The following is a 23,690-nucleotide window of genomic DNA, read 5'->3' on the forward strand; positions in this document are numbered from 1 at the left end:
TTCTTGTAATCTACTAATGATGTATTTTCCCGCCTACTCCCCACTTCTCTTTCAGATAATCCGTCATCCATTCATATACTTCTCTATAAGCTTGTCTCTTATCCATCGAGTGATTACTATATCATACATGAATCGTTAGCATCCTCTGTTTTCTGTATATGATAAGTGAGGAACTTACGAATCAGTAAACATCCTAAATCTCCAACCTCTGACCTGTTCCTGCGTCAACTTATCTAACAAGCTCGCCGAATTGGCATAATGGACATTATCGTCTCCACTTCCATGAGCCCAGATGAAATCCACTTTATCGCCCGCGAAAGAAGTGACGTTGTTCACCGCGCTTCGAACATATCCGTCTTGGTTGGATGATGGAACAGACATGTATCGCTCGGTGTAGATGGAGTCGTAGTATAGCCAGTCGGTAACTGCAAGAGTAAGTGGAATCAGCATTGTCCGGTCAAATCTAGCCAAATCAAAGAAATCGATCGTGAACAACCCAGCTCGACGGTCGGGACGAGCAAGATCAACTGACCTGGTGCTACAGCCACTACGAGTAAAGATGATAATGAGCCTCAACATCCCTCGTTCTCATAGCATGTTATCAAGCATAACTCACTTCCCAACGTAAATATACCTGAATCCGCCTCGATAGTCTTACAAGTCATATAACCTCCATAGCTCTGTGGGAACATCGACTTGTCAGCTAGAACCAGACTTTTGTTCCACACAAAGAAGGACTAAGAGGACTGTGATAGCGCAAGGGAGTTTTGGGACAAATGTGACATTTCTGGATATACAAGTCACTCACCCATCCCCATATTCCAATCCTGTTCCTATCTACATAACTTCTCTTTGCCATCTCCTTCGCTGCATTTATCTGATCCACAACTTCCCAATGCCCCAGATCATCTATGACCGGATTACGTAGTCTTCGACCTTTGAATCCGGTACCTCTGCCATCTACAACCACTACGATGTATTTCAAAGTAGTTACTAGGTATGAATGCCAATCGCGTTCGAATCGATTGTGTACCATCTGAGAACCTGGTCCACCATATCTAGACGGTCCCAACATCAGCACACGGTTTTTGTTGTGTAAGTGATAAATGAGCTACACTCACACTCTCATCAAGACTGGGTATTTCTTTCGGCCTGATGTGTCGATATTGGGAGGCAGCATCTCCAGAACATTGATCTCTGTCGTCAGCAAGGTACATCAGTAGATTTCTCGTTGGTTGTATAGATGGTTTAGTATAAACACACCATATCCGTCACTCTCGATGGTTTGCCTGGTAATGATCGGCCTTACAAACTCGCTCAACGTCTGATTCAGCTGGGGATTGCCTTCAAGAAGTACATTGATGGCTACATTCCACCAGTGGCTGTTAGCTTTGCAGTGCTTCTTAGCTCGGTATGTTATACTCACGCTCTTCTCCAGGATTTGTCTCCAATAATCTTTGCCAAGGTACTTCCGGACCTCTGTACCCAAGAACGTAATATCCAGCACCAGGCGAGAAAAACGCTTCGTAATATCCAGGTGAGGAATTATCGGTCAAAGCAGTGAAAGTCTGATCGTATTGCTCGGTTGTCGATGTCGGCATAGGTGCAGAATAGATATGTCGATCGATCGATGGTGTCGCAGCCGTGAAGTAGCTAGTTATGGGTCCGTCAGCATTGATTTGCATATGAATGTTATGATTAGAGTCAAGATCTCACTCACATGATACCTTTATCGACATTCACGCCTGAGATCTGGGTTACTTCCCATTCACCCGAAGTGATCCATATAGGCTTAGTAGCATTGATGGGACTGAAGAGGGCGATGTGGTTGTATCCCTCATTAGGTACGATATCGAGATAACCTTCAAGTGCACCCATGACGGGAATGACGTTCTGGCCCTACAGGAGTAAATAATGAGAATGAGCAACGACCAGTCTTATCGGACACGATTCTTGGCCACCCAAGTGATCTTTCGTTCACACTTCTGAACATCTAGATGGGCAAACATGACAGCCATCACTCACATGATCAATCCACCCATCATCACCTTCTTCCCCCTCTTTACCTAAAATCCTCACTATATCACCTTGAGTCTTCCCATCCTGGAACAACACTACATTTCCTTTCCTAGCAGCCCTATCGATCTCCTTGACCAACAAACCGTTATCTGCTACCCAGCCTACTTCGATGATTATCCGATTGTCAAGCGGCATCTCACCTTCCCAAGCTAGTTGATGTCGACTTTGAGAGGATATGGTATATGTATGGACCGTGGCTAATGGATTGGGTGTGCCCGGTTTAGGATATCTAGTCAACCCCAAATTAGCTTATATGCTGCCAACAGAAAGCTGATTTACTCACTTCATGTCTAACTCCGTAGCATACTGGTGAACCTCAAAAGCGTCATTTGAAGGATTATAATACTGAAGTTTGAAATCTTTCACAGCCGACTCATCACTCCTTAGATAAGCTATAGATTCAGCATCGGGTGACCACCAAAGTGCCGAATCAGTTTCGAATACTTCCTCTTCGTATACCCAATCTGGAACACCATTGAAAATCGTCTCGCTACCATCCGTTGTGATCCTAGTCGATTTGGGTCTACCTGTAGAATGCATCTCTTCTTCGGTTATTACGTATAGATCATTCTTCGATACGAATGCCAGAGCGTGTCCGACAGGCGACCAAACGCATTTAGTGATTGTCGGATGACTCGATGGAGTGATGACGGGAAAAGTAGTAGAATCGGAACGTCGATGAACCCAGTAATTCCCAAAGGATGAATGTCTCCATTGTTTAACGTGATCAGTCTTGAATAGGACGTATTCCATATCAGCAGATAACCACCATGATTGCCAGTGTAATCTATTTCCATGTTCGTCAACCACTTTGGATGACTCGACTAGGACTGTCTCTTCAGTCATATTGTGCACGTCGGCGAGCACGATGTTGTTGTCTTTGTTGATGTGGGAGAAAGTACCATCGGCGGCTGTGATGAGATAGCAGAGTGAGTCAGCATTGTGTAGGAAACAAAGGCATCAAGTGAGACTCATCCGGTCACCGACTGATGGATGATGCAACACACCCTGTTTGACCCAATCGAGCTGCTTACTCCAAGCGTTGAATGTTCCATTGAACACATGATCCATCGTTATCCTCTGATTCCCACTCTTCCCAAAAGTCGGTGCAGAATAGCCAGAAGCTGCTAGTACTCCTATAGCAGCTGCAAATGCAAGGATGGCTATGAGGATAGCCAGGATCTTTCGTGATTTCTGACGAGATCGCAGCTGTGACCGAGTTAACATACTCGACTGATACGACCTAGGGCATGGTGAATGAACGCTCACCCTCTGTGGAGGTTGTACGATATATCCTTGTTCATCTTCATCTCCATCTCCATTACCAACCTCATCCTCCAATCTCGGATCGTCCCTGAACCTATCACCTTTCTCGTCGAACGGTTCTACCTCGAGTTGATCTCTGAATTCAGTTGATGACGCGTCTGACAGACCTAAGGAATCTTTCCTCTTTTTCGGTGTCTGAGGTGAAGGAGCTAGTGGGACATTCTCTCCATCCTCGTCGGGTACTGGACCGTACGTCGGTGGCATGTTGCAAGTGTCGTGGTGAAGTGAATTGGAAGAGGAGAAAGGAGAGGGGAACTAGATATGATGATTTACCGAGTACGAGTACTGTGTTGACTTGAATTTAAGCTTGAAATGAGGGCCCACGTGGCACCCATGCACCGTCGGGCGCACGGTTCACCCACCCTCGCACTTACTCGTAGGAAGACACATTGCTCGTAGTTATCGACGTCTTGGTCTATTCTCATCTACCAATACTATCATATTCACAACACTCCCCACCGCCAAACTCAGTCGATCGAATCGATACAGATAGGCAACTACCAGGATCTTACCCAACCCTCGCCAAAAATCAATCAAGCACTCGATACAGGTATCATCCCACAACGTCTCTCCGCTCCCTTACCTCACTTTGCATCCTTGGTTCTAGATGATCAAATTCATTCTTGTGCAGGTGAGCTACAGGTCTCATTGATACCCCACAGTTTTGATACACGGCGAATTCTGACTGACACCAACCAAATTTGCTGATCTACAGAACCGACAAGGGAAAACGAGACTTTCGAAATGGTATTCACCATATGACGATGATGAAAAGGTATGTGCGAGTGTAATATCATTTCATCACTACTCAGCCCCCATATCATCAGAGTTATCGCCTCTTTCTCTCTCACCTAGTGAGACGAATAGCCGGGGGACATGTCGAGATAGCAATGCTGACCGATGCTACAACTGTTAGGTCCGATTGAGAGGAGAAGTTCATCGTCTGATAGCACCTAGAGATCAGAAATACCAATCTAACTTTGTCGAGGTGAGTACGTACTGTTTAGGGAGGCGTAAGTCTCGTGTATCGCTAATGCAGAAACTCTTCTACAACGTCACTTCGAACTCCCCTTACGACGCTATTTCATGGATATTACCCAACGTTTTGCGCATTCATGATCTTCGGCAATCTGACCCGCCATCACCTCTCCCCAATGCTCCTCTTCTCTTCTGTTATTTCACTCTCGTCTCCTCTCTACCCCCTGGCCATAGTTCCGAAACGACAAGATCGTCTACCGACGATACGCCGGACTCTTCTTTTGCGTATGTGTGGATTCGAACGATAACGAATTAGCCTATCTGGAAGCTATCCATCTGTTCGTGGAGGTGTTAGGTGGGTGTTCAAATCTAAAATCCAGCTTTCATCCGATATACTCTTGTCATATTCTCAGGACAAATGCTGATCTATAAACGCAGATGCTTTCTTCCAAAATGTCTGCGAATTAGATCTGGTATTCTCATTCTACAAGGTACGTATTCTCATTAGGATCTTAACGTAATCTTGAGATCATCACACTGTGACCTGAATTATACTGATCCTTCCCATACCATCGTAGGTCTACGCAATTCTCGATGAAGTGTTCTTGGCAGGAGAGATTGAAGAGACTTCCAAGCAGGTCGTACTGGATAGACTCGATTATTTGGAAAAACTAGAATAGCTTGTTGAGGTGGACACGATTTATTGTATTTATAGTATTTTAGTAGAGATGTAAATTGTATGTCCTATTCGAGCTGAACGCTGCACGTTAGCCTAGGTAAGCATCACTTCGGTTTTATCAAGCCGAGCTACTGAAGTGACAACATACATACCAAATGATATACATTCATAACGCCTAAGAGAATATTGATAGCTACAACGGTTATACAGAAGGTCAATAATACACAAAAGCCCTTACATTTCTATATATTGTTACAAGGTAATATCCAAACTTTCGACACTTCCTCCCAGACTAAGCGGTCTGAACATTTTGTCCTTGTCTTTCTCCCTACTAGACTTGGCTAAATATTCAATTTCACCATGTAACACAAATTCACTTTCACTAGGTGTTTGTGGACTGGTACTAATCATACTCTCTAGCGTACCTGAAGTTGATAATCCAGGTGTAGGAGTATCATGCCCTTTGATAACTCTGAAAGGCGGTGAAGGCCAATTCCACTGCTCAGCTTCTAAAACAGCTAATAAATCTTCTTCTTCAAGGTGATTATTAATTTTAGAAGAAATGGAAGATGCGATTGAATGACGTGATGTGTTGATGTGTGGTTTGTTCATGTGTAATTTGAACAAATTCTCACCACTCCTCCTTCTAACATCTATACTCAACCTTAGAGGTGATCCACTATCACTTTCGGTCCTTAATGTTAACGCCTCAAATGTCTTTGAATGCGATATTTGAGGAACGTAAGAGTCGCTATTTGATCGTGAATTAGGTCGAGGACTCCATTCTGGTAATCCCAATAAAGAAGGTCTTCTTTGTGAATGCATTTGGCCGGAATTCTTCTTTATACTGAAAAAGTTATTCGACTTTGGGCTTTTCTTCAACGTATTTATACCGAGATTGAGGGATTGTCTACCATCCAAACTCATCCTACTTGGACTTTCAGGTACAGGTATAGAAGAAGGACGAGAAACGAATGATCTTGCCATGTCCGAGAACGACGCTCTACCTTCTCTATCCCTATCTCTATCCACATCCATGGAGCCTGATGCTCTGGACGAAGAAGGGAATATATCCAATGGCATAAAATCACTTCCATTTCCACATCCACCATCTACAGAAGTACCATTTGAAGAATTGGATCTCTTCAATCTAAATTTAATGGTCATATCTTCTGACGTTTTGGGGTGAACACGTAAATTAGGTTGTGATTTCGATTTGTGTATTGGCTTCGAACGATTCGGTCGACGTAAGGCCCAACTTCCTTCTGGAGGTATGTCAAGATCTTTTGGAGTTTCTGATATGGGTTGAAGTAAGACGGGTGAGATCCGTCTGTGCTTTTTCAGAGAAGCGGACGGAGGATGTGAGAATGTGCGGATCGGTTTGGGTCTATGGGAAGGTATGGGCGAGGATGATCGGGCGATCTGATTATCTGATGTTGCTTGGTCGAAGAGGGATTTCAGCGAAGATGCCCTGAGAGGTACAGGTGGGCGACTTGGGGGTGGTCGAGCTTGAGAAATTGGTGAAGAAGAGGATGAAGCAGAGGTATTGGGGGAGAAAAAAGGAATAGGTGGTCGGCGTTTTGTAAATGGTCGACGTATCGGTACGCTAGCGAACATATCCTGATGGTGTTGATCTACGTGATGAATAGCCAATGCCAGTCAACAGGGATCTTCCATACCATACGAATGGGTGGAGTGGTGGGGTATCGATTAACAACATAAGAAGTAAGACATCAACAGAGTTTATCTAAAATCTGAATTGGAGGTTCAAGAATTGGCGGAGTTGATATGTGAGACATATTCAATGTGCACAACGAACCCATTCCAGACTTCAGACACTAGATACGTAAAATCGTACTCACCGTTCTGACGCTGAACTCCATTGCCCAGACTAAACACATCGAATATATTCGTCTCGGTTTGCGATTGACTAGCAACTGAAATCTCAGGCCTGAGAGTTGTAGGTAGCTTGCCCAACTTTCGCGCTGATATAGGTGGATCAAGCGAGATCGGAGGTATCGTCTCGATTTCTGGTAAAATACAAGTGGAGGGTAAAGTGGGTGAATCATCTAACCATCTGTTGTCCTCGACAGATTTCTCTTTCTCCTGGCGTGATAGACGTTTCGGAGTGGCCTGTCCTTGCCATCAGTATACCACCCGATTTACATAAACTGACTACTCACATTCCACCAACTTTCCTTTCCTGTCAGATCGATATAATCCACCTTGTCATCATTATCTTCCTCGACATCATTCAATATCTCCACATCGAAGTTCTTCTCGCCTCGAGGAGTCACCAACGAAGTCGACCACTCGTCCGATGATACCGAGTATATGGAATCGTGTGAAGGTGTCCAGTTGGACGAAGATGATGCGTGGGAACCGGCCGAAGAGGTGCTCAATCGATTGATCTTGGAGGATGAAGAGGTGGAGGACGCTGCCGTGATTGGTGGCGCAAGGATGGTAGTTGATGACATTATTGGTGCGACTGGATGATGAGATGGGATCGAGTCGTGACCAGCACGACCCGTTTCAATTGAATGTATATATCTGGTTACACTAACAACACCGACACGATAACTCGAAGATGACCTCCAGTCTCAATCATGTATCCCACACTCTGAAGTCATCTAGGTCGCCTGATGCAAAATCTTCTTCTTGGTTAATTCGGTACCCTCGATTACTAGCGAGTATGCTATCTTTTTGATCGAGATGGGCTTGGTTTTCACCCTATCTAAGACCCCACAACCTCGACGCGTCGGTATACAAGGCACCTCCTAATTAAATCTAAATTCCTCGTATAACTTTTATCTGACGAGTGCGAGTGCGATTGCCGGGTCTCTGACCTTCTGGCTGTACCGGTTTTTTTGTTGACGATTTGATGCTTGATCAGGGGTTTCCTCCGGTTGAAATTCTGGAATCTCTTTTTGGCGTACTGGTATTCGGGAAGCCTTGGGCTCCCGCTGATCTCTTCTTACGTTATGCCGACTCTTAGGATGTGGAGTCGAGCAGCTGCAAAGGTTTCCCATATGTGGACGTGGATGTGGATATGAGAGTGATGAACGCAGTGCTAATGGGATTGGAAGACCATGCATCCCTTGAACACCATCTTGACTCTCCCCATCTGGATCCGGCTGGTACTCTGGTGAAAGGAGGGTGATCAGCTAGCGTCAATATTTGATCAAAGGTCCACCTATACTTACAATCAACACAGCGGCAAACTGTACTGTACGTACAAAACACTCATATGCATATGTGTCTGGGTGAATCCACATACTGGTTGCATTCATGTGTACATACAATCCTTTCTAAAGACCAACCAGACGCGCACCAAACATGGTCTCGCAAGTCTGCATGATAGACGCGTCAAGTGAAACAGCACTACCACTAATCATAAGAGAAAACACGCTAAAAGAGTAATTACTGTATTTTCTCATGTTCTTGTTGTGCTTGTTGCTCTGGTTGTTGCTGTTGTTGATATCAGTCAGAGACCTGCAAAGCGTTACATATGTCATCATTGATCGATCACAAGTGGTCTACCTCCAGATGCGCTTTGAGATACACAGCAAGGATGTCCCCTCCTTTCGCCAAATATGGGATCAAAAAGAGAAATATGCATGTCAACTGATCCGGCGGTAAATCCCAGATCCTACACTTTCAAATGGTCCCTCGGATGCATAATGAACAAATGTATCATCAAATCTGCGCCCTTTTGATCGCATCTTTGAGTACTTTCTTTTGCTTTTCCTCCTTCCATCCCTTCTCCTTCCACTCACATATATCCTCCGGAAAGTAATCAACTACTCCCATCGCTTCTTTCTCATGGGCCAGAAGGACCATCACGTTATCTTCCATACTCATCCGTGTCAATTGACCGACCACATATGTAGCCTGTACTGGATCTTCGGCGAATGCTACTTTACCATCAATGACCGGTTTAGGAGATCTAAGATCGGCCTCAGGGGTCGGGATGGGAAGATACATGTTTTGATGATGGGCTGCATCGCCTGCTAATAGAACGTCTGGGAAAATCACATATAAGCGTACACCCTGGCCAACACCGAGATCAAAGCGGACATACAAGTATCAGGCTGAGCAGTGACTCGACATAGGGCCATTATGTGACCCGCGCAGTGCTAGTAATTCACTCCTTGTGAACTTCGGACCAACATATGAAAGATTGCCATATATTGATGATTGTGACACTCACACCTGGAGCATCGATCAACCAGAAACTACCATCTCCGAACCAATCCAATCCATTATCAAAGCATCCTATACTTTCCCACTTCCTCTGTCCACTACTTGGGATGACCGTAGAGATTTCACCTGGCCATTCACCCTTGTCATCCGTACTAGGCAATTCGACAAATCGATATTTGTCAAACCATTCTGAATGCCATTGTCCTTTGGAATCTTTCGGATATCCCGGACCAATGGACTTCAACGAGTCTGGACCTAAAATGATAGGACGTTCCGGGAAGGGGAGTGTACCGATATCACCACTTGGGAGCGTCAGATCTATGACAATCGCATGATGGTGAATTACCTACCAGTCTGCATCAGTCAGTGTTAGTACATCGGACAGCATTCAGAAGGAGAAAAGCTGTTAGGCGTACGATCAAAGTGTTTATGACTGATAATGACGCTTTTCAATCTATCCAAGTTGTACTTCTCCCTTTGCAACGTCTTGATAGGCCCGGGTGCCGATCGAGTTCCCATGATCTTGAGGAGCGTGTGATGCATCGGTCTGGGTATGTATGCGATCAGTCGTGTCTGCTACGGAGTGATTGGCCCAACATACTGACTCTGGAAAGTTCTCAGGGTCCTGTCATTCCATCGATACAAGTTCATTAGCGGCTGATACAATTTATATCATTCAGTTAGAAATCCACAATCACTCACCTCTCTTAGACCCAGATCAAAGAGCATCGCTTCATCTCCTTTCTCAACCAACACCGCATGGCAGGGCAATTCAGTCTTTTCTTCACCCGTATCAAACGAAGTCAACATATTCGTCGGTGCGATGACGGTCGAGGTGAGTATCAATGACACTTTGACGACATCGTCAGCAGTGCTGGAGGGAGATAAGGGTGTCCACGGGTATCGTGAGGGAGGGATCGGACGGATCCGGGGATCATCTTGTGTGTAGGAGTTGCTGGACATATCGTATCGAGTCGTGCAACGTCAAAGAGAATGGTTGAGGAGAAGAAAAAGGGATTTTGTATGACCAGTGCTTCTCTGTGTTGATGACATAATCACATAGGTGGAGGCATGAACTCGCGAATGCTGATCGTGAAGGCAGTAAGGGCAAGCCGCAAGCTGCATTGTCTCTCACCGTTCCAGCTACTCGCATCACTCATCGGCGCCGGAAGCCAAATGTGCCTCGTTAACACCCTTTGTTATTCGTCTCACCCCTCTCTTGCTCTCCAATGTCCAATGAGGACTAAATCAATCTGCTGTGAACTGGAAAATTCATAGTTGGCAAGCCGCACGGACTTGACCGGTCGGAAACGTTCCGAAGTGTTATCCCTTATCTTTCGCGATGATATAATTTCCAGTACTTGTATGAGCCATTCTAATCGATATGAGTATGTCAACACTCTTGAACTTGTCAATGACCAAGACACTCTGGGACCATCAAATATGCCCATCAAGACACCTGTGACTGCCGAAGAGGTATCAGCTGCTGCTCTAAGGCTGGGCTTCACCATTCCACCGAATCACGAAGAAGAGTATCTGGCGTTGTTGGCTAAGACTGATGCTCAGTGCGAACTCATTTTGAACACTCCGGGTGAGTCTTTGATCGGAGTCAAGAGGACATTAGGAGCTACTAGTGACACCATACAATTTCTGCAGACTACAAGCCGATTCCCGATTTCGAAAACTTCCCTCGTTCCGATGTGTACCTTCCTGAGAAGAAAGATAACCCGCTTCGAGCATGGGCATGGAGATGTCATGCAGGTAGTACAGAAAAGGACTCAGGTAAACTCTTAAGTGGAAAGACTGTAGTGTTCAAAGATACCGTGTGTATGGCTGGAGTACCTCTGCTTTTCGGGACAGACGCTTTTGAGAATTTTACCCGTGAGTGGATCCCGTTGCTTCAACCATATCAGAGTGAGCTCATCAGGCTTTGTGCTGCTACTATGTGATTTATAGCCGATATAGATGCTACCGTAGTATCACGGGTACTGGATAATGGTGGTCATATCCTAGGTAAAGCCGCTTGCGAGGTGAGTTCCTCCGAATGATCAGATCATAATCCTTCTCACACTTGACCTTTCCCAGAACTTTTCTCACGGGGCTACTTCATCCTCATCACCCTTCGGACCCGTCGAGAACCCTTACGCCAAAGGCTTCACCACTGGAGGATCAAGTTCCGGATGTGGCGCTCTGGTCGGCAGCGGGCAGGTAGATATGGCGATTGGCGGCGATCAAGGAGGCTCAATCAGGATAGTGAGTGGGTTCTAGGCAAGGAAATTGCCTGGGAAAGCTATTGACGCTGAGTGGACATCATGTAGCCCGCTTCCTTTTGCGGTATCGTTGGTCTGAAGCCCACCTTCGGTCTAGTACCATATACCGGTGTCCTCACTTCCGATGCAGGCATAGACCACGTCGGGCCTATGACTCCGACAGTACTGGACTGTGCAATACTGTTACAAGCTACTGCAGGTTACGACAATATCGATGATCGACAATTGGGAGCGCCCAAGTACGGTGATATACCAAGATATAGGGACCTACTGCTTGCGGCTCGAAAGTCGTCCATAGGCCCCAAAAAGATTGGTGTTCTGACCGAAGCATTGAATGGAAAACTCGTAGCTGGAAGCGTAAAGAGATTGGTCCTGCGAGCGGCCCAGCAATTTAGAGCATTGGGAATGACTGTAGATGAAGTATCAATACCGATGTGTGTATAAGTCTATTCGCGTATCCCTTTGGGTCTATCAAGTGATTCTGATTGTTTTCCTATGCAGGTTCAATTTAACCCCAGCCCTTTCTCATATCATCAACAAGCTCGCTTCTGGCGGGACACGTCAAGGTCGACAAGTTGGTAGACGTGGACTCTACCTGAATGATTATTGGGAACATCTTCTACCGTGGGATCAGTCCAAGTACGACAAAGCCAAATATTTCGTTACAGGTACCGCAATGTCATGGTAAGTAGTTCGAATCAATGGCTGACTCCACGCTGATTACTTAAATGCATCATAGCGAATACGCATGGCTCAAGTACCCGACGGCCTATGGTCGTGCGATGAACTTGACTAGACAGATGAGAGACGAATTTGACAAACTTTTCGAGCAGTACGATGCGATCATCATGCCTACTTGTCCTCAACCTCCTAGAAGACACATCCCAGCTCATGCAGGTCCGCTAGGATGGGCTGATCATGCCCGTGAGTATATCAGACTTTATAGTACATTGCAATGACCCAGTAATGCTAGTACTGAGTCATCACACATCTCTTCCAGCCGGTACTGCCTCGATCACTGCCGCTTTCAACCTCACAGGTCACCCTGCTCTGACGATACCGGTCGGTTTTGCATCTCCAATGCCAGAAGATATCCTATCAGAAGACGACCAGGGGATCAAGCTGCCCATCGGAATGATGATCGTTGGCAAAATGTTCAATGAGATGGGAATTATGGTAGTTGCTGATGCTTTGGAAAGATCGGTGGACTGGAAGTCCATAGTTGATGTTGAATAAGCTATAAGCATTCGATTTTATCAACGAGCCTGGCTGACCGATAGTGATAGAGACTTATCTTGCTTGGCACATCGAATATATAGTTGATGAGATTCGGACAGTCATGAACGTGCTTCCCCAGGCAATGAAACACATATGCATTCTCATTTAGCCATATGACCTCAGAGAGGATCACATAGGAATGGAGATCTGACCGCACTCTGGTACTTTTGTTTGCCCGAATGCGGTCTTAGAATCATACGGGAAAGTTTTTGTCCAGTGTTCGGCGATATCCTGTCTGCGTGCCACCCAAGCATCTGGTTTGGATTGAACGTATTTTATGAATCTGTAAAAGATTTTCAGCTACTTCTTCACTGGCACACAGTGTGTCAGGTACATTTAAGACCACAACTCACTCTTCAAGCCAAAAAGCACGATTGGGTCTACCGATGATGTGAGGGTGCAGAAGCACAGTCATCATCTTGGCTTCTCCTGCTTCCCCCTCCTCGTACAAGCAATCAAACGTATCTTTCTGTATACTCTGTTAGCTATAAGTTGCAGAACGACATGGTGGAACTACTGACCAGATGCAGGAAGTAATCCTTGGGACTAGCAAAACCACTACCTTTCATTTTGAACCTCAGATCCGAACAATCATATGAGAATGGAATCATGAGAAGACCTTGGTTCTCCTCTTTAGTAGGACTGGGTATCCAAAAAGGGACATCATCGGCACATGAGTCGGAAGAGTATAAAAGGGGTAATCCTCTCTCTTTGTGGGTCAAAGAGTATAGCTTGGTCGACAGGTTCGATCGACGTTCGACAAGCCATCCTGTTATTGATATCAGCTGGTACCGAAATGATTATTACAATCAAGCACACCTTTAGGAATTGTTTTGTCTCCCGTCAATTCCTGCAAGACATCTATGCTCTTGCCTATGAGTTTGTCCTCCTCTTCTGGATGAACGTAGAAATTATCTCTGTATCGATGTCCACCGCATGAAAGCTCCGCACCAGAGTCGAGGATTGGCCTTACCCAGTAAGGAGCTTTTTCAAGCGCTCGAGTGACTGCAGTTGAAGGGAAAGTTAGTAACCTTACTGAGATTTCATTTGTTGTACTCACAGATATTCCATGTGACTGGTACTTTATATCTTCAGAGCAAACGAGTCAGCTCTAGGGGCGAAGATGTGGATGTTATGTGAGACCCACTTGTTGAATATGTCGAGAAGTCTGGGGACACCTTCTCTAGCTCCATATTCATACATCATTTCGTTGGCTTCACTCCGCATGGCAGTAGGGGGTGCTCTAGCTGGGATCTCTACATATTCCGAGCAGAAGGTAGGATCTCCTTCCAGGATGTTCAGCTCCTGCGGTTCAACCATGTACTCAGTTACATGTCTTCTTACGGCACACTCATCACTCACAGCTCCCATGTAGTACTGGACAACGAAGCTGACGCAGATCTTGCCTCCACCAGGCCATTTAGGATCAGGCTGATCAAAGCCATATCCCACGAATTCCCTCTCAAGCCAATCCTCAGTGTATCTATCGTTGGTCATGGCGGATTTGTGGATGAGTCAATTAGTCAAAAGAAGTATCAGCAACTCATCTGCATATACTAACATCATAACAATCGACTGACCTGCTGAATACCTCTCTTTCCATGCACGGACTCGGAAAGGATCCAGAGATAAGGATGTTAGGGGTCTCGGCCAACTCCGATTGTCAAATCGACCCGGAATGTTCGGAATGCTCAGGTACCGGAACTCATCCCCATGGTCTGCAAATGAGAGAGTGCAGCCACCAGATTCGTGTGATAAGGCCTCTGAGACCGTGATTGATGCCCTCTGCTAGATTCCTATTAATCGTTCAGTCGCTGAAGTATATTCAAGATACACCACCAAACATCTTGACAAGGATCGACCACACAACATGACAGCGGATCACTATCTCCCTCCTCGTGATTATGTAGGTTATGGACTGGAAAGTCGGCCTGGTGTTTGGCCAGGTGGGAACAAGATCGCCGTCTCATTTGTTCTCAACTATGAAGAGTGGGTGCTACAAATCGATTTGAACCGAAACGAGTCTGACAACTTGGCGCAGAGGAGCAGAAAGTACCCCTTGGAATGGTGACGATGGATCTTGCCCCATGCTGCATGAGTTGCATTATGACCGAAAGGCCACTTCTGGTGGTAAGAGAGACGCTCTTGTTGAAGACATGGTGAGTGCTAAGTGCAAACCGAATGCTCAGCAGACTGATTGTAAGTAAATGTACCAGTTCGACTGGGGGATTCGTCAAGGTTTACCCCGGTTATTGAAACTTTTTCGTCAATACGGCTGGAAGTGGACAACCTGGACATGTGCCAGGGCATTCGAGGTGACCGGACCATATGCTAAGATGCTAGTAGCTGATGGTCATGAGGTGAGTATCCAATTATGCGATGCATCAAGCTAAATCCCGCAGATAGCATGCCACGGAAACCGATGGCAAAATCACGGCAAAAATCTGGAGGAAGTGAAAGCCCACATCAACAAATCGTTTGACAGACTACAAGCTTCCACTGGGCTTTCAGATGTACCTACAGGGTGGTTTGTGGGTACTAGTCACCAAAGTCAGAAATTAGCGAGGGCAATTGTGGGTCAGCACATGGTGTCGTGAAACCCAAGCTGATCATGTCACACAGGTACATCGGGAGCGCAATGTACCTCTATTATACTGCTCAGATACTTACGCTGGTGACGAACCATATTGGGCTCCTGACCCATATGCAGAAATTTATGGAGGAGAAGACAAAGGAATGTTGATGATTCCGTACTCTCTGTGTACGAATGACCACCTATGTGAGTGTGACATTTTCATCCGCTTAGGTTATGTCTCACTAACGCCCGGACGTAGTCTTTGTGGCTGGCGGAGCTGGTGTATCCGCCCCAGACGACTGGTTCGAAATGCTTAAAGCTGAATTCGACGCGCTATATGCTGAAGGCGGAAGGGGCTCTGCCAAAATGATGTAGGTGCTAACACTGCCACTGGTCAACGAGCTATCCGAAGCTAAGCTCCACTGCTACCCTATGTTAGGACCATTGCGATGCACAACAGATTCGTTTGTAAGCCTGGGCGGATAATGGCGTTGAAGCGATTCATGGCTTACCTCGCTACAAAACCTGACGTCTGGGTATGCACTAGAAGAGAGATTGCGAGTTTCTGGAGGGAGAAATACCCATATGAAGAAGTCGGACCAACCTACAAGCTACATAGCGAGCATTTGGCGTCATAGATATCTCAGTAAATACGATTATATAGCTATGCTACTCATTCTCATATTGTCATTGTCTGCATTTTGCCAGCATACGTACTGTAGCTTCTTGAGCCTCACGTAAATAAAAGTTCGGTCACGTGACCTTATCCGTGCAGACAATCGTCTTGTTCTTATCTCACCCCAGATCAACTCCTTGTCTTATGCGACCGCTCTATTACCTTGGTTCGTCTCTTTCATAGCATCACAATACACGAAATGAGTCATAGTCCTTCCATTCCCGATGATTGGAGCCCTACAAATCGCTTTACAGAGCAAGACGGACATAGCGAGTTGACTTCCAGCTCGAGTCTGCGAAGAACGAAGCCAACAAAGAGACAAAGATGTAGTCCGCCCCGGGATCAGCCTATCAGGCATCGCTGTATCAACGCCTGCAATCGTTGTAAGCTGAAGAAGCTCAAATGCTATCGTCTTGACGAGTCGTCCGTGTGAGTGGCGCTGTCTACCTGAGAAAAGCCGACTCTGACTAATCTCCCGGACAGAAATTGTGCAGCTTGCGTGAAGGCATCAGAAGTTTGTGTGTTCGAAGATATCGTCATGCGTCCCGGATATACCAAGTGAGTCTCAAAAGTCAGAGGGGTATGAAGCCCATGCTGACAGGGTCGCACAGATATATTGTAGCATTGGAAAATAGGTGCGCAAAGCTGGAGAAAGCGCTGTTCGAGATCATGCCAGACCATCCAGAAATAAGGGACCATTACATGTCTCAACGATCGGATACACCGATCAAGCCTTCGAATCTTCCCGATGGAGAAACTGATAAGCCTCAGCGAACCCTACCTCCCACTACCACGCGTACAGCACTATCTGGCCTACTCCACAGGTGAGTAGATTACCGTCATGAGAAATACTGACCGCCCAGCTGCCTGCCATTTAAGCGATCCTCACATGCACATCCCACCGACCTGAGCTCTGTAATGCAACCGACATCCCCTTCAGATACACCCGCAAATCCCAATCCCAGTATTCCCCCAATTGATATTGCCAATCGGCTTATCCATACTGTCTACTTTCATCTTCAATGCCGTTATCCTTTTCTTGACTGGAATCAGATATACGAATGGCAAGCTAATCGCGACAACTACCTCCATGCGAAGGCTACGGACCCGTACGAGGAACAAGTCGGTGCTTTCTTCTTGTGGGGCATCTATGCCATAGGGATACAGCTCGAACCCGCCTCCGGTCTAGATTCTGCTCAATCATACTTTGAACAGGCTTGGAAATATTCGGACATCGTTACGACTCCCCATGATCTGATGACGGCTCGAGTCCTTCTATTGACGACATTTTTTGCCTTTCGAGCTACGTCCGGGTTATCATTGTGGCTTCTTGGTGGTCTTGCAATGAGACTATGCGTCGAGATCGGGATCTACAAGCAGGATGTCTCTATTCGCGATCCGTTGGAGGATCAGTGGAGAAAAAGGGTATTTTGGTCTGCGTACACATTTGACCGACTGATTTCGCATGCATCAGGTCGACCAGTGTCGATTCCGGACGAAGCCATCGACGTTGATATGCCCCTCGACATCAATTCTGCTGTAACGGATCCGGAATCAATCAGGTCAGCTCGACATACTGTGCCCACAGATATGACATCTGCTATCATGTCGATCAAGATGTACCGCATTCGATCCCGCATACATGCAGCCTTGCCAGCTTTGAGGAATCCCGCAACCTCACGCGAGCTGACTGTAGAATTCCTTACGGAATTAGAGAAGTGGAGACGAAATATACCAACAACTCAAGGGGATCAAGCCATTCCTATGCAAGCTGAGGATCGACTGAGGTGGCGCTATTTCCTCTGCGTCCTGTTGGTATTGCGACCTTCCATCATCAAAGCCAATCCAGGTGATCCGACTTTGAGTCTATGCGCTACTGCCGCTGCAGAAGCTTGTGAGGTGAGTTTCGCTTCGGTGTGCACTTGTTGACCAGATCTTCCAACATCTCAGCTTGACAGGACTGTTCACAAAGGTCCAGCTACAACGCAAACGACGATCAGTGTATGTCATACTCTGCTATGTGGTACAACTCTGCTGTATTGGTCAGTCGGTCCATTCCAATATCCCCCCTTTCGAATATTCGACTGATTACAATACCCATGACAGTTTATACATCTCCCCAAGCGTCATCTCCAGAAAAACTTCTTCAAGGGCAATACGTGCATGCTCAGGCACTTTAGCGGTGTATAGTCAACTTTTCCACGAGGCCCGTCCTTTCGCTGAGGTGTTCGAACATATGGCCGACGAAATCCTGACCGAAGCCTCATCAAATACGCAATCGCTCACCAATGTCATAAACACAATAACGTCTATGTTTCAAGGAAATTTTGTACCACTGGCAGCGTAAGCCCTTAACTTTTCTCCGATGATCTTCTCTAATGACCAAAGGCTCTAGCCTATATGACTCGCTCAAAAGCCAAAGTCAGGAAGATCTGGCTCCTGGTCTCAAAATGCAAACTGATCATGAGGTAAGTCAAATGAATCTTTTGATGATGTACAGTGCTCACCATTTTTCGTCCTCATTTATCATCTTTCAGAGGACTCACGCAAACAATGCGAATGAACAAGTCCAGCAACCAGAATTGACATTACTACAACAAGAATCAACTGGTCTGACACCATTTTTGAGCGAACCCTCTGGAGATCAGATCGATCAATTGACGAATAGTATCACGTCAGACGTTACCAAATCTGCGGTCGTAGCTGAAGATGGTCTTGATCTCAATTGGCTCAATCTGGATAACGCTCTCTGGGAATATATGACCTGATCCATGCAAGAGGCGAATATATGAATTAATTTGCAACATTGTGAGCGACCCAAGGCCCGAGCTCTGCAAGTCATCATTTGTATCACAAGAGACTCGTGTGCTGCCCGCTACTGTACCTTCGATCCCGCAGAAGGTACAGCAGCTACTTCTATATCTAGCCCGTCGGTTAATACTGTCGATTTCATAGACTCTGTCTCTTGAGATTCATCTGTACCGGTCGATGGAGTTGACCCATCATCAATCTGGACCGACTTGTCAGGTTCTGTTGGCTTATCCTTTGCGAACAGGACCTCCTAAAACACTGTCAGATAGCGTTCCGCTGCCAAACTGTGAACATACCTCGATAAACAAGCTTAGGAGCAGAGAAGCTCCACTAAAGACCGTAAAAGCTACGAATACCATCCGTAGCCCATCGTTATACGCATTCCGCACTTGACCTCCGGCTTCGGAAGACAGGGAAGATAGATTCCCGAGTGCGGAGTCCAGAAGGTTCAGCTTTTCAGTTTCTGACAAGCTAGTAATTTGCGAGAATTTAGACGAAACTACAGCTTGATAAATCGCGCTAGCCGCTTTGTTGTGGGAACCCATGTTAGCCTTTTTGTCGGTTTTATATGTCAGTATACTCACACGCCAGGCCAAAGGCACCTCCCATCGTTCTGAAGAAATTCCGCGACGCTGTCACCACAGCTCGGTCTTTTGGCTTTGTTGTGGCGAGTGCAGCGATCAACGCTGCCAGAAGTAACAGAGTCAGCCATATTCGTACAGATCTATTCCAACTCACTAGTCTGTAAACTAAATCCAACGCCCACGGCGTTTATCTCCAGAAATGCTATTAGAACGCCCAAAGGGGTAGATGGTTTCCAGACAAGTTGAAGTCCCAGAGCCAAGGTCCAAAGAGCCGCACCGCTCGCCTGTGTGTCTGTTAGTCGATGGTGATAATTTGGACACAAATCAACTCACGATGATTCGCTTGTAATGATTGGTCTTCGATATATAGAACCCTGCCCCTACTCCCCACACAGCTTGAGGAAGTGTGTAGACAAGAACCAGGGCTCCGGAGAATAAAGGAGTGTAACCCTTACAGTACTGGAAAAAGATGGGAACATAGAATAGATTCTTTTCTCCTCACCAGTCAACTCTTGTAGGATGTCTGATACGATAACTCACTCACCCCAAAGTATATCATACCAATGAAAAATGACTGGAAACTGATTAGGCAAGGCGTCCTCAGACGAAACAGCCGTACTAAAATCTGATCAACACCTCAAACATAACTAAAGGCCGTCAAGACTTACAAGGTAAGATGGGTAATTTAGCTACTTTGCCCTCTACAATCAAGAAGATGATTCCGCATATGGCCCCAATGATCAACAGCACAATGACCGTGGGACTTGACCAGGCGAAAGTACTACCTCCTCCGGAGATAGGCACCAGAAGAAGCATTATGGATGCCGAAGACATCAAGACTCCCAAATAATCGACCTGCATCAATTTACGGGACATTGAGCCTGTGACCGGCTTGAGAGGGATGATAAGATGAATCATCGCCATCGTGACGATACCGAGTATTGTGATAACTCTGAAACACATCTGAGCTTCGGTACTCTTGATGCTAAATACTTACCGAAAAAGCCACCTCCACTGATTCGCCCCGGCCAATCCTCCCCCAACAAATGGACCGATTGCATTTCCTAAGGATGTTGCTCCCGATATTAGTCCTTGATATTTCCCCCTCTCGGCGAGAGGAACGATATCTGAGACCTGATAGATGATGAGCTGCGATTCGGTGCACAATGATGACTCACGATGACCATTGCTATATTATTTATCCCTCCTCCGCCTATACCGCTAATCGCTCGGAATGCGTACAGCTGGACAGGTGTCTTGGCGAATGAACACAAAAGATTGCCAGTGACAAGGAAGGAGAGAGCTGCTTGTAGCATCATCTTTCTCCCAAAAATATCGGACAGTCGGCCATAAACCAGCTGAAAAGCGCAACTGAGGGAGTGCTACCATATCAGCGACCTGCTTGTCAACCGTAATGACATTAAACATACTTGGCCACAAGATAAGAGGTTCCCAACCAAGATATGCTCGCCGATCCGTTGATGTCCGTTCCGATTGTGGGTGCCGCTGTTGTCACCGCAGTCTGGTCCATGAATGATATGATGAGAGCCAGCCCTTGAAGATCCGCCATTCATCAGCTGGTATATTATGTAACTTCACTGAATAGGACACACCTATGCCAAAGTATACAACAAGTATTTTCTTTTTCGACATCCTGCTGGACTGGTCTTGAATTGAGATTTCTTGACGCAGCTGAGGCAGACCCTGCAGCTGCTTCTCAGCGTCTGTGGGCAGCTCATTGGTGGTGTCCAAGTTTTGTCCATTGTCAATGCTCATACCGACCCTCTGTTTACTACTACTCATGCGAGTGCGACGTCGATCGTTCAAAAGACGGAGATGAAGAAATGTTGTTGATTATTCTCAACACGTGACTCGCCATACGTTATATGACAGTCCACACCCAATCTGACTGAATACGACAGTCGTAGAGGCCTCAGCGAGTGTCCAGACAGATAAGCCTTTTGTGTGCCCCGGATGTGTTCCGAAAGTCGCAAAAGGTAAGGTTCCGCCCGGCCAAAATGTCCGGAATGCTTCCGAGGCACATTTTCCAGAAAAGATAAGGAGATCATGACATGATAAGAACGGTATGCTCCATATTCATAAATATAAATATAGCATGATCGTGATGATGTCTTTGAACACTCGCCCTCAAGCACCCATCGAAAACTCTGCAAGCAAGATGCTTTGGTACGACAACCTCAAAGGTGCCTTTCATTCAAGACAGGCCTTCGTCAGATATATCGAGGCCCCTCAGCCGGAAGCGGACGAATTGATCAACAATGACAAATACAACATACGAGTGAGTACCCGAGATCGATGGTTACTTGCATGCGAACGGATCGCAAAGTTTACAGTGCCCTTGTACAGTGGAGTAATGTCGATCTTGCACCTTCACCTCCTCAAGATCGTAAATGGACTCAATGGACCTTCCTTGCGTTCTGGGTAGCACACGCAGCAGGTGCAGGTTCTTGGACAGCCGGCTCCAGTTTGATCAACGTTGGTCTTGCTCCTCGAGATGCCTACATTGCCATCGCAACGTCCCACATCTTGATCACCATTCTGATTGTAAGTAATCTAATCCCGTTACCAGTGCAGATCTGATGTCAAGCTACCATAGGTTCTCAATGGTCGAGGACCTGCCAGATACCACATCGGAGTGAGTGGTATCCTGTTCTTTGAGCTTGCAGTAGTGCTCATCATGATCAATACAAGTTTCCTGTCTTTGCGCGTACTTCCTACGGCATGTGGGGTTCGTATATGGCTATAATGATGCGTGCAATAGTTTGTATCATCTGGAATGGAACCAATTCTTATTAGTGAGTCAACGAAAGTCTTCGCTCGAAGGAGAAGAAACTGACTCGTCTATCGACAGCGGAGGTAGATGTGTGACAGTAGCACTCACTGCCATCTTCCCTTCTTATGCAAAGCTCCCTCCTCTTCCTAAATCAGCTTCCATCACAAGTCCTGATCTCCTCTCATGTGAGTGCCGCCCAGTCGTATTTATGAGCCCCGCTGACGGTATCGTGACCAGTTTTCATATTCATGATCGTCTTCGTCAGCATTTCGTTCATTCATTCCCGTGATCTCAAGTGGTTTTACATCGGAAAATCAATCTTCGTATTTGCAGCCATGCATGCCATCCTGATCTGGTGGGTTGTCAAGTCCCATGGCGTCACGTTTGCGTACATCGCCGTGGATAAGCCGGTGTCCACTACAGCGCATATCTGGCTTGTCTTGAGAGCGTTCAATACTGGACTGGGTACGGCTTCGAGTCTCACCGTCAACCAGGGTGACATGGCTAGGTACGCCGACAAGCCTAGAAGTGCTATATGGGTGAGTGTTGATATTCATCTCAACTTTATAGCTTTGCTAACATCGTCACGTATGCATGCATAGACTACTCTCATAGGCTACCCAATCGCATCGGCTCTTCCCTGTCTTTACGGTATCTTGGTCGCGGCTGCAGGGCGTAAACTTACTGGCACAGCGTTTTGGAACTTGTGGGACGTGCTCAACTACATGCTTGAACAGTATCCTGACAATCATGGCGCTCGATTTGGAGTCTTCCTCTGCGCCGTGGCCATCGCTTTATCGTACCTCGCGGTCAATCTCGCCACCAATTCACTGCCCTTCGGTTCCGATGTGACTGCCTTGTTCCCAAGATGGATGACCATCCGTCGAGGTCAGGTCATTTGTACCATCTTGGGTGTAGCCATCGTCCCTTGGAAGCTACTCAACAACGCTGCAGCCTTTTTGACTTTCTTGGTGAGTTGCGACTTTAGTTTCATTCATGCTCTTACTGATTGTTTTGCTAAATTTACAGAGTGGTTACGGATACTGGCTTAGTCCAAGTGAGTCCCATTCAGTTTCATCGTGGCAAAGCCTCGCTGACTTGCTCTCAGTCGCTGCCATCATGTCTATTGACTACTACCTCATCAAAAAGGGCAATATATCAGTACCTGATCTGTACGATGGATCATCGACATCCAGATACTGGTTCTGGAAAGGAATCAACCTACGAGCCGCAATTTGCACAATTGTAGCTCTTCTACCCTGTCTTCCCTCACTTGCTTGGTCAATCGCTCCAAAATCAGTCCATATAGCTCCTGGAGCCCAAAACCTCTTTTACATCTCATTCGTGATGACCTGGACCATTGCGGCTGCCATGTACTACGTCTCCTACCTGATTTTCCCTGAAAAGAATCTCGAGGTGAACGAAAGGAAACTTGCC

The 23,690-nt window shown here is 46.3% G+C and overlaps 11 protein-coding genes across 11 annotated transcripts in view; 6 read left to right on the forward strand and 5 right to left on the reverse strand.

Annotated features, from left to right (window-relative positions):
• Positions 1-13: 13 nt before the first annotated feature.
• L199_002055 (uncharacterized protein) lies at positions 14-3,609 on the reverse strand (the record flags this gene model as incomplete). Its single annotated transcript, XM_064887805.1, has 13 exons — positions 14-116; positions 179-425; positions 533-547; positions 617-680; positions 809-1,058; positions 1,122-1,197; positions 1,264-1,365; positions 1,427-1,653; positions 1,721-1,899; positions 2,026-2,308; positions 2,363-2,990; positions 3,087-3,288; positions 3,349-3,609. 13 exons carry the CDS (start codon positions 3,607-3,609, stop codon positions 14-16), a joined length of 2,637 nt encoding a protein of 878 aa, XP_064743877.1.
• Positions 3,610-4,012: 403 nt separating this feature from the next.
• On the forward strand, positions 4,013-5,063 carry L199_002056 (AP-2 complex subunit sigma; the record flags this gene model as incomplete). Its single annotated transcript, XM_064887806.1, has 6 exons — positions 4,013-4,036; positions 4,121-4,180; positions 4,322-4,393; positions 4,618-4,738; positions 4,822-4,874; positions 4,962-5,063. The coding sequence occupies 6 exons, from the start codon at positions 4,013-4,015 to the stop codon at positions 5,061-5,063; spliced, it is 432 nt and encodes a 143-aa protein (XP_064743878.1).
• A 251-nt stretch (positions 5,064-5,314) lies between these two features.
• Positions 5,315-7,539, reverse strand: L199_002057 (uncharacterized protein; the record flags this gene model as incomplete). The annotated part of the gene is made up of 3 exons (XM_064887807.1): positions 5,315-6,696; positions 6,925-7,195; positions 7,246-7,539. The coding sequence occupies 3 exons, from the start codon at positions 7,537-7,539 to the stop codon at positions 5,315-5,317; spliced, it is 1,947 nt and encodes a 648-aa protein (XP_064743879.1).
• A 1,219-nt stretch (positions 7,540-8,758) lies between these two features.
• Positions 8,759-10,228, reverse strand: L199_002058 (uncharacterized protein; the record flags this gene model as incomplete). The annotated part of the gene is made up of 6 exons (XM_064887808.1): positions 8,759-9,084; positions 9,144-9,198; positions 9,273-9,520; positions 9,682-9,812; positions 9,871-9,890; positions 9,968-10,228. 6 exons carry the CDS (start codon positions 10,226-10,228, stop codon positions 8,759-8,761), a joined length of 1,041 nt encoding a protein of 346 aa, XP_064743880.1.
• Positions 10,229-10,708: 480 nt separating this feature from the next.
• Positions 10,709-12,771, forward strand: L199_002059 (uncharacterized protein; the record flags this gene model as incomplete). The annotated part of the gene is made up of 8 exons (XM_064887809.1): positions 10,709-10,856; positions 10,922-11,146; positions 11,222-11,295; positions 11,351-11,518; positions 11,584-11,969; positions 12,037-12,219; positions 12,275-12,459; positions 12,536-12,771. The coding sequence occupies 8 exons, from the start codon at positions 10,709-10,711 to the stop codon at positions 12,769-12,771; spliced, it is 1,605 nt and encodes a 534-aa protein (XP_064743881.1).
• Positions 12,772-12,942: 171 nt separating this feature from the next.
• Positions 12,943-14,310, reverse strand: L199_002060 (uncharacterized protein; the record flags this gene model as incomplete). The annotated part of the gene is made up of 7 exons (XM_064887810.1): positions 12,943-13,096; positions 13,167-13,282; positions 13,335-13,582; positions 13,633-13,818; positions 13,874-13,902; positions 13,961-14,118; positions 14,176-14,310. The coding sequence occupies 7 exons, from the start codon at positions 14,308-14,310 to the stop codon at positions 12,943-12,945; spliced, it is 1,026 nt and encodes a 341-aa protein (XP_064743882.1).
• Positions 14,311-14,683: 373 nt separating this feature from the next.
• On the forward strand, positions 14,684-16,026 carry L199_002061 (uncharacterized protein; the record flags this gene model as incomplete). The annotated part of the gene is made up of 7 exons (XM_064887811.1): positions 14,684-14,802; positions 14,855-14,972; positions 15,030-15,173; positions 15,216-15,386; positions 15,436-15,592; positions 15,648-15,759; positions 15,828-16,026. The coding sequence occupies 7 exons, from the start codon at positions 14,684-14,686 to the stop codon at positions 16,024-16,026; spliced, it is 1,020 nt and encodes a 339-aa protein (XP_064743883.1).
• Positions 16,027-16,263: 237 nt separating this feature from the next.
• L199_002062 (uncharacterized protein) lies at positions 16,264-16,699 on the forward strand (the record flags this gene model as incomplete). The annotated part of the gene is made up of 4 exons (XM_064887812.1): positions 16,264-16,426; positions 16,486-16,493; positions 16,548-16,622; positions 16,676-16,699. The coding sequence occupies 4 exons, from the start codon at positions 16,264-16,266 to the stop codon at positions 16,697-16,699; spliced, it is 270 nt and encodes an 89-aa protein (XP_064743884.1).
• Positions 16,700-17,579: 880 nt separating this feature from the next.
• L199_002063 (uncharacterized protein) lies at positions 17,580-18,832 on the forward strand (the record flags this gene model as incomplete). The annotated part of the gene is made up of 5 exons (XM_064887813.1): positions 17,580-17,963; positions 18,015-18,106; positions 18,171-18,407; positions 18,460-18,532; positions 18,602-18,832. The coding sequence occupies 5 exons, from the start codon at positions 17,580-17,582 to the stop codon at positions 18,830-18,832; spliced, it is 1,017 nt and encodes a 338-aa protein (XP_064743885.1).
• A 107-nt stretch (positions 18,833-18,939) lies between these two features.
• On the reverse strand, positions 18,940-21,112 carry L199_002064 (uncharacterized protein; the record flags this gene model as incomplete). The annotated part of the gene is made up of 11 exons (XM_064887814.1): positions 18,940-19,125; positions 19,172-19,401; positions 19,460-19,561; positions 19,614-19,743; positions 19,793-19,948; positions 20,004-20,077; positions 20,128-20,411; positions 20,457-20,593; positions 20,638-20,830; positions 20,890-21,013; positions 21,073-21,112. The coding sequence occupies 11 exons, from the start codon at positions 21,110-21,112 to the stop codon at positions 18,940-18,942; spliced, it is 1,656 nt and encodes a 551-aa protein (XP_064743886.1).
• Positions 21,113-21,638: 526 nt separating this feature from the next.
• The window catches only part of L199_002065 (uncharacterized protein), a gene marked incomplete at both ends in the record, with an annotated part of 2,193 nt that continues 141 nt past the window's right edge, over positions 21,639-23,690 (forward strand). The window contains 9 exons of the mRNA XM_064887815.1: positions 21,639-21,758; positions 21,827-22,024; positions 22,077-22,115; positions 22,172-22,275; positions 22,332-22,438; positions 22,491-22,792; positions 22,856-23,224; positions 23,283-23,310; positions 23,362-23,690. The exon at positions 23,362-23,690 is cut by the window's right edge and continues 141 nt beyond it. Coding sequence (XP_064743887.1) covers positions 21,639-21,758; positions 21,827-22,024; positions 22,077-22,115; positions 22,172-22,275; positions 22,332-22,438; positions 22,491-22,792; positions 22,856-23,224; positions 23,283-23,310; positions 23,362-23,690 — 1,596 coding nt within the window. The remainder of the gene's footprint in view (positions 21,759-21,826; positions 22,025-22,076; positions 22,116-22,171; positions 22,276-22,331; positions 22,439-22,490; positions 22,793-22,855; positions 23,225-23,282; positions 23,311-23,361) is intronic.

This window comes from Kwoniella botswanensis, chromosome 1 (assembly GCF_036426115.1).
Source record: "Kwoniella botswanensis chromosome 1, complete sequence".
NCBI classification, from domain to species: Eukaryota; Fungi; Basidiomycota; class Tremellomycetes; order Tremellales; family Cryptococcaceae; genus Kwoniella; species Kwoniella botswanensis.